The sequence below is a fragment of the Microcaecilia unicolor genome, chromosome 13 (genome assembly GCF_901765095.1).
Source record: "Microcaecilia unicolor chromosome 13, aMicUni1.1, whole genome shotgun sequence".
In the NCBI taxonomy this organism is placed as follows: domain Eukaryota; kingdom Metazoa; phylum Chordata; class Amphibia; order Gymnophiona; family Siphonopidae; genus Microcaecilia; species Microcaecilia unicolor.
This window is the reverse complement of record NC_044043.1, coordinates 12,382,648-12,398,551: the sequence shown is the minus strand read 5'-3', so window position 1 is coordinate 12,398,551 and position 15,904 is coordinate 12,382,648. Positions and strand designations below refer to the sequence as shown.

The 15,904-nt window shown below is 45.5% G+C and overlaps 1 protein-coding gene across 1 annotated transcript in view; it reads right to left on the bottom strand.

The window, feature by feature from the left end:
* Positions 1-943: 943 nt before the first annotated feature.
* Positions 944-15,904, bottom strand: part of IFT22 (intraflagellar transport 22) — a 44,989-nt gene continuing 30,028 nt past the window's right edge. The window contains exons 4-5 of the mRNA XM_030222500.1: positions 7,284-7,486; positions 944-1,394 (exon numbers count right to left, since the gene is read on the bottom strand). Of these exons, the coding sequence (XP_030078360.1) occupies positions 1,198-1,394; positions 7,284-7,486 (400 nt within the window). The 3' untranslated portion in view covers positions 944-1,197. The remainder of the gene's footprint in view (positions 1,395-7,283; positions 7,487-15,904) is intronic.

Here is a 15,904-nt window from a genome sequence, read left to right as displayed (position 1 = left end):
CAAGTTTTCCTGAGGACGTACTCACAGGACGTCCCGGCAAAGGGGCGGGGAAACCCGTATTATCGAAACAAGATGGGCGGCCATCTTTCGTTTCGATAATACGGTCAGGGATGCCCAAATCTTGACATTTAGGTCGTTGCTAGAGATGGACGTCCTTAGACTTGGTCGTTTCTGATTTTCGGCAATAATGGAAACTAAGGATGCCCATCTCAGAAACGACCAAATGCAAGCCCTTTGGTCATGGGAGGAGCCAACTTTCCTAGTGCACTGGTCCCCCTGACATGCCAGGACACCAACCGGGCACCCTAGGGGGCACTGCAGTGGACTTCAGAAAAAGCTCCCAGGCACATAGCTTCCTTACCTTGTATGCTGAGCCCCCCAAACCCCACAACTGTACACCACTACCATAGCCCTAAGGGTACAGTGGGTTTTGGAGGGCTCACATTTACCACCACAAGTGTAATAGGTAGGGGGGATGGGCCTGAGTCCGCCTGCCTGAAGTGCACTGCACCCACTAAAACTGCTCCAGTGACCTGCATACTGCTGCGATGGACCAGAGTATGACTTTTGAGGCTGGCACAAAATTTTTTAAAGTTCTTTTTTGAGGGTGGGAGGGGTTTAGTGACCACTGGGGGAGTAAGGGGAGGTCATCCCCGATTCTCTCCGGTGGTCATCTGGTCAGTTTGGGCACCTTTTTGTGCCCTGGTCATAAGAAAAACAGGACCAGGTAAAGTCGTCCAAATGCTCGCCAGGGACGCCCTTTTTTTTTCCATTATGGGTCGAGGACACCCATGTGTTAGGCACGCCCAAGTCCCGCCTTCACTACGCCTCAGACACACCCCCGGGAACTTTGGTCGTCCCCGCGACGGAAAGCAGTTGGGGACGCTTAAAATCGGCTTTCGATTATGCCGATTTGGGCGACCCTGTGAGAAGGACGCCCATCTTCCGATTTGTGTCAAAATATGGGCGTCCTTCTCTTTCGAAAATAAGCCTGCTAGTCAGTTAGCAAGCCTTCTGGCTTTGAGACTGTTAACTTACTAATATATAGACTACAAAAAAAAAAACCCCGTTTTAGGCATGAAGCATGAGGCATGTGCCTATGCATTAATCCAGCCCTACCAATGCACATCCCTATTATTTAGGGATCAGCTTTTCTTCATTATAGAACCAATTAGAGTCATCTGTTATGGAAATGTATCAGAAGGCAATACTTTCAGACATTCTTTGAAGGTCCTGCTCTTGATAGCGGGTGATAATGGACATCTCTTCTCTCTCTCTGCTCTCAGACAGAGAAGTGATCACACCTCCCAGGAACTTTAAGAATTCGGTTCGAACATCCTCAGGATCTTCTTCCAGGCTAGAGTGCAATAGCTTCAGTTTGGTCAATGATGCCGCTTTAAATCAAACAGGAAGATGCAAGTAGAGAACACGTCAACAACACTTTGAACAAAGGAACTTATTGGGCCCTTTCCCCTTCTTCCACCCTCCTTCCTCTTCCTGCACTTTTTGGCTCTTTAAAGCTATTTTTAAGGGAGGAGTACATACATGACAACAGAAGGAAGGGCTGTACTGTTCCAAGTGTACTTAAAAAACAAAACAAAACCAATGTTAATTATCTTTTCATTCTGCCCATTTGTGTGTGAAAGGTAGACCTAGCAAAAAAAAAAAAAAAAAAGAGCAACTTGCAGACATATAAACAGTAACAGAAGGCAGAGCTGCTCTCTCTCTCTCTCTTTCTCTCTAGTGTGTATGTGGAACCTATGAGCCCATCTACGTAAGGGCAGAAAGACAAAGGAGAAAGAGAGAGACAACAAAGTTGACTTGAATGGAGTGACAATATGAATGCATTGAGCTCCCAAGGAAAGGTGGCATGGGGGATTTTGATCTGGTTAGACGAAGAAGTATCAGGCTGCCTAGTAGGTATGCTAAAACAAGCTAATGGCAATCAAGATAAAGAAGTGATTATGTCTATGGCAGTTGTAAATACGTGTACCTAAATGTGGCATCCTGCATACATTACCGATAGTATTCTAAAAGCACACGACAGAACAGTCGGAACACTTGTGATCTGCCCAGGCTCCTCCCATGTGAATGCACTTTATAGAATAGGGTCGTAACTCACACAAGTAACTTCAAATTAGTGCCATTTAATGCTAGTTAAGACCAATTATTGATAGTTTTGTCACGTTATTTTTACTGCTCATGTTTGATCTATGCTTACTGCACACCGCCTTGAGTGAATTCCTTCAAAAAGGCGGTAAGTAAATCCAAATAATGAATAAATAAATCCTAATAATAAATTTAGTAACATGTGTAAGTGGTACTATTCTATAACTTTCCATGCAATTCTATGTGCCAGTTACAGAATTAGAGGGTATGTGATTAGTGGCCAGACATTTACAGCCATCTCTGATAGAATGTTTAGTAGCACAAAGATTCAGGGCAGCCATGGAAGGGCCTCATTAACAAGCTACATAATTCATTCCTTGACTTGTTCCCAATATTCATGATCATTCAGGCATTCCCTCCACACATGATAAAGTCCTTCATTGGCCATACACACACCATTTCTGTTATGACTTTTTATACCTAATCTGTAATATATTATAACCTCCTAACTTGCTAGTTTTACAAGACAATTCCCCTTTTAAGTCATGCACCGTTCTCGCCATATCTGAGCTTGCCTGTTCCTCCTCTCTTTTTTTGCCTGACCATATTTCCTACATTTCTGTTTTTCCTAAAGAAAAAGGCATATATTTTACATAATAAACTCCTATTTCACACTTCACTGTATGCTTGTTAAGCTTCCATCCTGCTCTAATGGGAACCAGAAATTAACAAATGAAAAGAGAAACTTTCAGAACAAATAAATTGCAAAATAAACTATGGCGTGAGTGCTTATCTGCTTTTTAACATTCACATAATTTATAGAGATACATCTATTTATTTTTGTTAATGTTGTTGCTTTAATATCAAGAATCAATGTGTTACATTAGCACCACCTAGTGTTGCTGCATGAGACATCTACATAGCAGTAATTGCTCCTACCGGTAGGTAAACTAGTGTACTTACAATGTTAGTTCACTCTAATGAACAGAAATAAAGAATAATAAATTAATATAACACTTTTTTTTATTAGACTACTATAAAGCAAAGTTACTCACCTGTAGCAGGAGTTCTCCGAGGCCACGTTTTCTCAAAGTTCGGTGATGTGATCTGACAGAGCCCGGTAAAGACGCAGACTAGCGAGACTGAGAACTTTCTAATAGTGTCCAACTGCACATGAGCTGGTACCTTTCCATCCACCGCGTGAGCGCGGGTCCCTCAGTTATGTATGATAGCTTAAGAATAAAACTCCAAGGGGAGGTGGGAGGGTATGTGAGAATACCTGGCCTGCTGCATCTAAAGAACACCTGCTACACGTGAGTAACTTTGCTTTCTCAGAGGACAAGGAGGCCTTCGTTTCCCACAGCTGGGAATTCCTAGCTACCAGACTCGCCGAGAAACAACAATGCTAGGAGAATAGGGACTTGAAACGCTGAGGCCTGGAAGTCAATTAACCTGAAAATATGTACATACTAGCTGTGAAGGTGCAGCCTGGAACTAAACAAAACTGGGCCTAGTGGGGTAGAGTTGGATTCTAGACACTGAACAAATTCTTCAGGATTGCCTGCCTGAACCGGCTATCAGGACGGGTATCCTGCTCAAGGCAGTACTAGGATGTGAATGTGTGACAGATGACCACGCCACAGCTTTGCAAATCTCCTCTATGGAGGTGACCTGAAGTGGGCTATCGATATATGAACCTTGATATGACCCTCCTCCAGAGTCAGCTCAGCCTAGGCATAAGTAAAGGAGATACAATCTGCTAGCCAATTAGAAATTGTGCGTTTGTTGATGGCTACCCCCAGCCTCTTTGGGTCAAAAGAAAAAAAAAAAAGCTAGGTGGACTGTCTACTATGGGCTTCAGTCCACTCCAGATAAATGCTAAGTCTTGCTTGCAGTCTAAGGTAAGCAGTATATTCTCTCCAGAATGGGCTCGTGATTTTGGGAAAAATACTGGCAGGACGCTTTACTGATTAAGTTGGAACTTCGACACTACCTTATGACACAGTTGGTGGAGCTTTATCAATAGCAAACCTCTCATGAGGTGAACAGCTAGAGGCTGTGCAGAGATGGGCTTACCTCCCACACAGTGATAAGCACTGATTGCACTTAGATGAACCATTATCGAGTTGGTTTTCAAACCAGACTCAGAAAGGTACAAGAGGTATTCAAGCAATTTTTGTGTAGGGCTGGTGAGGGGATATAAGGCCTTGCTCTCACACCAGGCAGCAAACCTCCTCCATTTAAATGAGTAGAACCTCTTAGCAGAGTCTTTCCTGAAAGCCAGCAAAATGCAGGAGACTCCCTCCGCTAAGTCTAATGATTCAAATTCCACACTCTCAACATCCAAGCTGTAAGGGCCAGGGATTGGAGGCTGGGATGCAGAAGAGAGCCCTCGTTCTGTGTGATGAGGGTCAAAAAATATTCCAATCTTCACGGATCTTTGGAGGACAACTCCAGAAGAAGAGAAAACTAGATTTGCCTTGGCCAATAAGGCGTGATAAGGAACATAGTTCCCTGGTCTTGCTCGAGTTTCAGCAAAGGTCTTCTCTATGAGATGTATAGGAGGATATGCATACAGAAGTCTCTTCCCCCAGTGTAGTGGAAAGGAACCTAACGTTAGTCTGCCGTGTGATCTGAGCATGGAACAGAACTTGGGGATTTTGTTGTTGCATGGCAAAGAGATCCAATCGGAAGATCTTGTGTGGTTATAAAACCCTGCTCAGTCTGTCCACCAGACAATTATCGTTTGGTATGTGGCTCGAAGCACCATTCCTTGAAGAAGGGTCCACAGCCACATTCCCACTGCTTCCTGACACAAAGGGTAGAAACCCATATCACCCTGCTTGTTTACACAGAACATTACAACCCGGTTGTCCATTAAAATAAGAATAATTTAGTTCTGCAGTCGATCTCAGAAAGCCTTGAGCATTCCAAATGGTCCTCATCTAGAGGAGGTTGATATGAAAATCTGTTTCCTGAGCAGACCAAGTTCCCCATCCTAGGCTACAATTTGGAATGGTAGTCCAACAGTCAATTTTGATCGAACTGTCCACCAGAGAAGGGCAAGAGAGAACTCTGGTGGAATCTGGATTGCAACCGTTAAATTTCCAGCTGCTTGAGACCACTAGGAAGCAAGGGTCCACTGACCTGCTCTCAAATGGAGTTGTGACATGCACTGTCGAGGCCATGTGGCCTATCAATCTCAACATTTTCTGAGCTTGCTTGCTGCTGTGGACCTGAGAGGCTAGTGCTGTCAAGGTGTCTGCTCTTGCTTGTAGAAGAAAAGTCCGAGTCTGCAATGTGTCGATCAGGGCTCCTATGTACTCCAATCACTGGACTGGAAGAAGGTGGGACTTGGGGTAGTTTATGACAAACCCTAGGAGCTCCAACTTAGGCACACCAACTCTGACGACTCTTCCTGCGATGTGCTCTTGACCAGCCAATCATCCTGATATATTCCCAGACTGAGTAAATACATCACTGCTACTGCTAGACACTTATCAGCCAATATTCAGCCCGCAAGAAGCAGGCCGGCTAGATCCCGCAATTGGCGCTGAGCCCAGATATTCAATGCCGGGCTGTTTCTGGTGACTGGCATCAAATATCCAGATTTTTTTTTTGGCCGGTTTAAAAGCTTAACTGGCCAAGTCAATATTCAGCATTAGCCGGTTACGTTTATAGCGGCCAAAGATAGGCCTGCTATTTGTGCGGCCCAATTTGGTTGACAAACTTAGCCAGCAATGTGCTGAATAGTTGCTGATAGCCAATTATATCGTGGGATATAGCCGGTTAGCCACTAATATTCAGCAGACATAACCGGCTACCTTGAACTGATTATTAGCACTTAGCCGGTTAAGTGCTATTTAATCAGCCACAAGGCAGTCCTGGCTGGTTAATCAGAACTCGATATTGACCAGCTGGTGAATACCCTGGTTGCTGACATGAGGCCAAATGGCAGAATGCAGCTGTGAAGAAACAGTGTGTTTTAATCCTGTAAAATGTATTGGATATTTCCTGCATTATGTCTTGAAGTGTATTTCTCCTATTTGGCCAGCAGGTGGTGTTTCTTTGCTGTAAAGTTGTTACAGAGAAATAAATGTTCTTTCTTTAGTTTTACCACACAGATAGGAAGTAAGAAGCAATATATTTTTGAAATCTTGTTGTTCTGGGCTCTGATTGGCCCAGGAGATCATTTTCATTTGGAGTGAACTGGCTTTTGCTCCAGTCTTAGCCAGGAAGAAAAGAGAGCAAGAGATAACTTTGGTGAGACTCGGTGAACAGTTATATGTCCAGGTCCTGATCTTCCCAGGTACTTTTTAGAAAGTACACAAAAGCCCTTATTGATGCAAATACATTTTTTATGTGAGCCCATCTGGTTCTCTTGTGTTTCTGTCATCCCCGCTGTTTGTTCCTGTGAGCTGGGACCTACAAACTCCACAGAACTGGCTGGCTAGCACTATCAGAAGCTCTGGAGAGTGCCACATCCGAGCAGATGCACAGCCCTCCCCCAGTACTTGAACAGAAAGAAATTAGTTGCCTGGGCCCAAGTACTACAGGCCTGCTACCTGCTTAAGCAAGGCTGGGCAAGACCGTGTGCCTCAGCCTGCCATTCTGCTCTCCAATCCTGTCCTTTTTTTCTCCCAAGCTGTACTCCGTCAGGGAAGAAACAGAGCTGGAGGGGGGGGGGGGGGGGGGGGGAAGGAGCTGCACCGGTCCACCGGCACTATCCGGTGGAGGAAGAGATACTGGAATTTTCATGGCTGCAGCACCTGTTATCCTGTTGATGCCACTGGAATCTTCAAGTCTCTGCCTCTATCTGCTAGTAAAGGAACATAACCCATAGGTCTGGACTAGTTTAGCATTCAACACAGTTTATCCCTTATGAAAGCGGTTCCTGTAGTCCTGGAGGAAGAAAATGTGCGGCCATACCACTCACTCCAGAAGTGGACACATGAATATAGTCAACGTATTACAATTGTAACAAATGCATAAAAAGCTACTACTATTCTATATGCATTGTACTTCATTATCTCTATCCATTTGTTATACTCTGAATAATCATTCACCAGATTCTATAGTGTGACTTAGAATCCCACAAACAGCTAAAAGAGAATGGAATAAAAAATTGCAAAATGCTGGAATATAATATCAGCTGGAGATTTCTGTCCGCTTACCTAAAAGTGGACGATTTTTGTCTGCTCCAGAGCCTGGCTTGTGGTGAGCAATGAGAAGACACTGGTTATCCTGTAAATGCTGCTGCTGTACAAAGGATGCATACCACATTTCGGTTTCCTTCAAATGACTCGGCAGCTCTGGGTTGAATATTATAACAACCCCATGAGAATCCTTCATCATAGCTGGCCAGCAAGCTTCAAACCTTCAAAAGCAGGAATATAAAGGAAAATGAAATAACCTGCATCTTGCAGCTCGGATACAGTTGATTGTACTTTTGGACAAGTGATATCAGTTGAATATTTTTCACCAACAGTCAAAATATGCATACGCATTTCATGACTTAAAATGAAAAGAGTAGACTGGAGAGAAAGTATGGCAGTTATTTTCAAAAGGGTGACCTTTTCTATTTGTTTATTACTGTTTGAGGTTTATGGCCTCCTTCCATTGGAGGCACCTAGGGCGAAGAACAAACAAATACTGTAATAGTACAAAAATAATAGAGCAAGAGAACAAAATAAGCTTGGGTGAGTTAACATTTCTGATCATTTGCCCAACAGTTATAAGGTATTAGATTTCAATAACTTAGGGGGTAGTTATTAAGCTGCATTGTGGTTCAAAGCATGTTATTTGCCCATTAACGGAGATTAAACAGCAAGGTAAAATTAGTCCTTACCTGATAATTTTCTTTCTGTTAGTCCCAACAGATCAATCCAGAGACGAGTGGGTTATGTCCCCCTACCAGCAGGTGGAGACAGAGACAATGCCAGAGCTCTGTCATAAAGTATAATGTGCAGCAGTCTCACTTTCAGTATGTTCGACACCAAAGCAGTAAGGAGACCATAAGTCCATGAAGAATACTCCCGACTGTGAGAAAACCAGGGAGAGACCTAGCGGCCCTGTCTGCAACGACCGCAGTCTTTCTCCCGTAGCATCCTTCCACATAACTGTGTCCTTGAGAATATGTGGAAACCCAAGGCAGATCTGAAAGAATGAGATGCACACAGAGAGCATGTCTAGACCAGAAGCGTAAGGGCAAGCCTCTGGATTGATCTGTGGGACGCTATGGAAGGTAAAATTAGTCCTTACCTGATAATTTTCTTTCCATTAGTCCCAACAGATCAATCCAGAGATGAGTGGGATGCACCAAAGCAGTCCCCTAAGTGGGGTGGGACCGCAAAGCTACAGCCAGCCTCGAAAGGCAATGCCAGCATCATACTGCAGAAGCAGAGACAGGATGATGGGCAAGACCCCTCAAGACTATGAAATAGCCGCCCTCCAGAACTAGGGGAGAAGCGGTGCCAAAGAGACATAAAAAACAATCCTTGCCAATCATGTAAGAATGAAGCCTGAACATGGTCCACAGCACGACCTCCAGGGAGGAGAGAGAGAGAGAAGAGAGAGAGAGGAGAGAGAAAGAAAGAAAGAACCAGGGTTGACGGTCAGTGATGGCCCCCAACTTCACCACCCTCAGGAGGTCAGGCTCACCTGCCAGAACTGGGGAAAAACTCCATAGCCTGAGCCAGAGCCAGGTATGAAGAAGTGAGACGGAACCAGACTCAAATACGAAAGACTAAGCAAGGCAAAGTCAGAGCCCAGCTCAGTAGCCAGGAATGGAGGAAGACTAGACTGCCAGAGATGGGGTAAAGCTCCACAACCCTACGTGCAGCCATGCTCGACACTCAAAAATGGAGCAAAGCGCTGCCTGCTGAAACGGCGGCCCATACGATAAGGAGATACAGTGAAAAAAACGGGTTCCAGGAACAGAGAAAGACTCAGAAACCAGAGACTGACATCTGGAGACAGACACAACATGACTCCAGCAGACGGAGCTAGTCTCGACCTTCAATGACAAAGCAAAACTCTACATCCAGAAAAGGCACAAGGCATCCCAAGATTGCCCCAGATGGGAAAGCTTGGCCACCAAAATAGAGTCTAAACCTGACCCCCAGATACAGGGCTGGAACCAAAAATGAACACGACTCAGGAGCCAGAAGTGGAACATGGCCCGACATGCAGCTGAAACAGACAGAATACTGAAACTGAGAATGCTGTACAGTATCCTTTATGGCAGTTTGCTGTGCAGCAGACTGTAGCACCTTTGTGTTTGTCATGTCCCCTACCTCAACGCAAGCAGTGTCCTCTGGCTGCGTGGGGTCCCATTGACATGCACACTTGACTGGCACTGTCCTGAGCCATGTGTGTGTAGTTCTTCTCTGGGTTTGTTCAGAGAGCGGTGGTTGCAGGCTCCTTAATTGCTTTGCTTCCACCCACCTGTGTCTGCTCTCCCTCTGTCTGGCTTCCCTTGCTTCTCTCCTATTGGTCTTCCGGTTCCTTCTTCCCCTGCTCTTGTCCTATGGCTGTGCTCCTTCTCCCTGCTGATCTCAGACGCCAGCACTTTATCAGCTGAGCTCTTTCTGGACTCCATGCTTCGGCTTCTACTTTGGTAGGTGTTACTTGCTCAGTAGTTTGTTTCTTATCTACTTGACCCTCGATGCTGACTTTGCCTGTACCTGGATCACTCTCTTGCCTGCTGCCTGCCTATTCACTTTACCTGTGCCTGGATTACTCTCTTGCCTCCTGCCTGCCTACTGACTTTGCCTGTACCTGGATTACTCTCTTGACCTGCTGCCTGCCTACTGACTTTGCCTGTACATGGATTACTCTCTTGACCTGCTGCCTGCCTACTGACTTTGCCTGTACATGGATTACTCTCTTGACCTGCTGCCTGCCTACTGACTTTACCTGTGCCTGGATTACTCTCTTGCCTGTTGTTTGCCTACTGACATTACCTGTACCTGGATTACTCCCCTGCTTGCTGCTTGCCTGGCGAATACGTTCACCACCCTGCTTCCAGCTCCGTCTCGTAAGTCCTGAAGGCCGCCCGCACCTAGGGGCTCAACCTCTGGGGAACGGCGGTCAGCGCAGGTGAAACCCGGGGTTGTCCGGCCGCCAAGCAGAACGTGGTCCGAGTACCAGGCTCAGCAGCACTCTACTTGGTACAAGAACTCACAAGTCTGACAGTGTTGTTCGAGTCCTGAGAGGGAGGGAAGACCAAGGCATCACAGGAGAAGCTGACAGACACTGACAAGGTAAAGGAAAAAAAATAAAAGTAAAATGAAACTGGCCCCAGCGCTGAAAGCCCGTTGAAGCCCGAGTGCTGCTTTGAAATGAAGTCACCTTAATTCCCAAGTAAACTAACATTAAAACAAATGTTATTATGTGAGAGACCAAGCAATGCTGAGGATGGCTGCACAGTACTCATCTCAGAGCTCTGCATCGGCTTCCATAATCACAGTAGATGACTTAACCATGGTGTTTAGCAAGAAGATACTGGACCTTCAAGCCTCTATTTCACCATCTCTTATATTATCTGCACAGGAGGACATTATTAATCACCATGTAGCACCCTTTCACAATTCCAGATACCATCACATCCTGGTGTTTCTAGAGTTATTTCATCTATGAACTCACTCCCATCATCCTCTGATCCTAACTTTCTTTTGAAGTAGGTTTTTTGAGTCATTTATTACATATCTTCACTCGATGGTCGCTACCAGCCTCTCCCATTGTCAAAATTTCCAGAATCTTGGAAGCTTGCTGCTGTTTTCCCTTACCTTAAAAGCAATAATACTGATCCATCCAACCCTTTGAATTATCATCCCATTTCACAACTTTCCTTCCTATCAAAAGTCACTGAAAAAAATTGCTGCAGCTGAACTAATCTCTTTTCTTGACAAAACTAAATTGCCTCTACTATTGTCTAGTCTGTTCCCATTGGGAGGGAGGGGAGGAGCTCCAAAAAGTCTATTGCCTGCAATGTACCCCAGACTTGGTCTATGCTTCACCAAATCTGGGCCTACAGCATTACTGGGAGTGGCATATTCATAGTTGCTGCACCAGGCCACACATCTGCACCATCTGCTTAAGTCAGAGAAATACTGTCAAAGCAGCATGAAGAAATAGCAACATGGTTATGGATCAAGGGATGTAAAGGTTAAGGCTGACCAAACTGACAGACAATACTGTAGTTAGAATGGTATGTGCTAAGGAGTTCAGGAAACAGAACATGAGGTAATAGACAAAATAGCAGGGAGTTTCTGGCTGTACAACACAAGAGAAATAGATGATGAGTGAAGTAATCTCATGAAAGGATTTTGCATATACTAGGTGAAATAGAAACAGTATATAAGTAGCAGCATGATTACTAAATGTTTGAGACAGTTTTCAGCCAATACTTTTGTATAAGCAAACTGTACTCCTATGAGAAATTTATATTAATTCCGTATACTCTATTGGTAAGTTAATAAATTGCTTTTCTCATATGTGCGCGGCCTTGTCTTTTATCATTCCAATCTTTTCCCGGGATATGTATGAGTATTGGGATGGTGGTAAAAAGACCTAAAATTTATAACAAGCACTAGCCCCCAATAAGGCGAGCAAAGTCAGCTCTGATCTGTTTTTCTGTTGCTCTATCTGTTGGCAGGGGGACATAAAGTGAATGATACATACCTGTAGCAGGTGTTCTCCAAGGACAAGCAGGCTGCTTGTTCTCACGACTGGGTGACGTCCGCGGCAGCCCCCACCAACCGGAAGAAGCTTCGCGGGCGGTCCGCACGCGGGGCACGGCCACCGCGCATGCGCGGCCGCCTTCCCGCCCGTGCGCGACCGTTCCCGCCAGTTCCTTTTTTTTCCGCGCTGGAGAGAGTCGTGGAATCGCCGCTCTCTCTGAGTCAGCCCCGGAAAACCGTCGCGTTCTTCGCGAATTATTTGTTTTGTTTTATTTCTGTTGCCGCGCGCTCCAGTTTTCTTTTTCCTAAAAAAAAAAAAAATATATAAAAAAGAGCACGCGCCTCCTTTTCTTTTCCCCTCGTTTCTAGCGGGGGCGTCGCGTTGCGGCCTTGTGGCCGCACGGTCGATTTGTTTTTCGAGGTGTATTTACCGCCACCATCGACGACTTTAACTTCGCCGATGCGATTTTTCCGTCGATGTCCTCGAAGGTCCCGAGTGGATTTAAGAAGTGTGGTCGGTGCGGCCGGCCAAAGACCTAAAATTTATAGCAAGCCCCCAATAAGGCGAGCAAAGTCAGCTCTGATCTGTTTTTCTGTTGCTCTATCTGTTGGCAGGGGGACATAACCCACTAGTCTGGACTGGTCTAGCATCGACAATAATGAACTGTAATTTTGACATAGTAACATAGTAAATGACGGCAGAAAAAGACCTGCATGGTCCATCCAGTCTGCCCAACAAGACAAACTCATATGTGCTACTTTTTGTGTATACCCTACTTTGATTTGTACCTGTCCTCTTCAGGGCACAGACCGTATAAGTCTGTCCAGCACTATCCCCGCCTCCCAACCACCAGCCCCGCCTCCCACCACTGGCTCTGGCACAGACCGTATAAGTCTGCCCAGCACTATCCTCGTCTCCCACCACCGGCTGGCTCTGCCACCCAATCACGGCTAAGCTCCTTAGGATCCATTCCTTCTGAATAGGATTCCTTTATGTTTATCCCACGCGTCTTTGAATTCTGTTACCGTTTTCATTTCCACCACCTCCCGCGGGAGGGCATTCCAAGCATCCACTACTCTCTCTGTGAAAAAATACATCCTGACATTTTTCTTGAGACTGCCCCCTTCAATCTCATTTCATGTCCTCTCGTTCTACTGCCTTCGCACCTCAGGAAAAGGTTCGTTTGCGGATTAATACTTTTCAAATATTTGAACATCTGTATCATATCACCCCTGTTTCTCCTTTCTTCCAGAGTATACATGTTCAGGTCATCAAGTCTCTCCTCATACGTCTTGTAACGCAAATCCCTTACCATTCTTGTAGCTTTTCTTGGCACCGCTTCAATTCTTTTTACATCCTTCGCAAGGTACGGCCTCCAAAACTGAACACAATACTCTAGGTGGGGCCTCACCAATGACTTATACAGGGGCATCAACACCTCCTTTCTTCTGCTGGTCACACTTCTCTCTATACAGCCTAACAACCTTCTAGCTACGGCCACCGCCTTGTCACACTGTTTCGTCGCCTTCAGATCCTCAGATACTATCACCCCAAGATCCCTCTCCCCGTCCGTACCTATCAGATTCTCCCCGCCTAACACATACATCTCCCGAGGGTTTCTATTCCCTAAGTGCATCGCTTTGCATTTCTTCGCATTGAATTTTAATTGCCAAACCTTAGACCATTCTTCTAGCTTCCTCAGATCCTTTGTCATGTTTTCCACTCCCTCCCGGGTGTCCACTCTGTTGCAGATCTTAGTATCATCCGGAAATAGGCAAACTTTACCTTCTAAGCCTTTGGCAATGTCACTCACAAATATATTGAACAGAATCGGTCCCAGCACCGATCCCTGAGGCACACCACTACTCACCTTTCCCTCCTCCGAGCGAATTCCATTCACCACCACCCTCTGGCTTCTGTCTATCAACCAGTTCCTAATCCAGTTCACCACTTCGGGTCCTATCTTCAGCCCTTCCAGTTTATTTAAGAGCCTCCTGTGGGGAACCGTGTCAAAAGCTTTGCTGAAATCTAAGTAGATTACGTCCATAGCTCGTCCTTGATTCAATTCTCCTGTCACCCAATCAAAGAACTCAATGAGATTCGTTTGGCACGATTTCCCTTTGGTAAAACCATGTTGTCTCGGATCTTGCAACTTATTGGCTTCCAGGAAATTCACTATCCTTTCCTTCAGCATCGTTTCCATTATTTTTCCAATAATCGAAGTGAAGCTTACCGGCCTGTAGTTTCCAGCTTCTTCCCTAACACCAGGACTCTCTCAATCCTACTGTAGAGGAAAAAAAAACTTGCACTATCAGTGTAATAGCTGCATCACATCTGTGTACCAAGGCTTTCTGGGCCAACCTAGGGCCACTAGAATCACAAGTCCTAGATGAAGAAAAATTTTCTTGAGTAATCTGATCATTGGCAACGGAGGAAACACATAGTAGGGAGGCCTGTGTCTAGGCCCCCGATCTATAATCTTTTCGTCTACTGAAAAAACTGGGAACTTTTGCATTACTATTTGAGGCCTAAGGTCCAGAGCAGGGGATCCCCCACTTTGATGTGAGATAAGAGAACACTTCGTTGGAGATTTCCCACTCCCCTGATCTAGTGAATTTCTGCTGAAATAATCCACTTGCACATTCAATTTCCCTGCAATGTGAGCCACTGAGATCACCAAAACATACCTCTCTGCCCACTGCAACAGAAGATGAGCATAAATCGCTCTTCACTCCTTACTGTCTGCTTATGTATGCCTCCACTTTCGCACTGTCTGAGAAAACTCTCACATATTTCCCCTGGAGTAGCAAGGCAAAAGCTTCCGGGGGTCCGTGAACAGCTTCAAGTTCCAGACGATTGATTGGCCACAAGGAAAAGGGAAAGGGGATGGGATTTGAGATGTGCCTTTCTGTGGTTACAAGGAAAGCAGTTTGGCTTCAATGGGTAGCTAGTACAGCTTACAATAAAAGGAAGAAATGCTGTCATATTTAGATAGCCCAAAAATTAAACGTATGGCTATATTTTGCACAGTTTGCAACTTCTTAAAAAGACCCTTAATATAGGTTACAATAATCAAGCTGGGAGAGTAAAAGTGCTTGTGTTAAACACTTAAATTGATCTACCTCAAAAAAAGTTTGGACACAGTGTAGTTTCCTCATTAGGGGGAAGCATTTCTTTACCAACAAATTAACCTGTACCTCCATATAGAGCTATCGACATAAATTCCTAAGATCTTGATAACAGTGGTTAGTTTATACTGCACATGGTTAATACAGATAGTATTAGGAATACCACTTGGTTTACTATTAAAGTACAAAAACTTAAGTTTTTTCAGTATTTAATTTTAACTTGTGATTAAGAATATAACTATCCAGTAACTCAATACATTGACGAACTCTTGAACAATCAATATAAGAAGCAGAATTCATAGCAATAAACAACTGAGGTATCATCGGCATAGCTGTAACAAGAAACCCAATGGGCGTAAAATGGGCGTAAGACTTCTTAGTAAGAAAACCGTGAAACCAGTTTAACACATTCCCCGTTATACCTATACTAGCCGTTGAGCCCGTAAAAACGGGCTGGTATTGGGGTTTTCGGAGGACGACGCTGGCGTTCCCCCCCACCCCCGGAGTCGCTGCCGCCACCCCTCCACCCGGCCCGGGCCCTCTCTTCACTAAATTCGCCGGAACGCAGCACGTACATCAGCTGAGCTGCCGTTGGCCTTCCTTCTCTGCCTGTGTCCCGCCTTCATGTGACGTAACGACAGCAAGGGCGGGACACAGGCAGGGAAGGAAGGCCGATGGCAGCTCAGCTGATGTGCGTGCTGCGTTCCAGCGAATGGATGTAAGTTCAGTAGCGAAGAGAGGGCCCGGGCCGGGTGGAGGGGTGGCGGCGGCGACTCCGGGTAGGGGGAGCGGTAGCGGCGACCTCGGGGGAGGGGGGGGAGCGGTAGCGACCTCGGCGGCTTCGCACAGTTTCCCTCTCTGTCCCGCCCCCGTCATCACGTATTGATGCGGGGGCGGGACAGAGAGGGAAGGCTCTACTGCGCATTTGCGAGTGAGTACGGTCACTCGCCGTTTATATGTTTGATCCTCTAAAGCTTTCAATA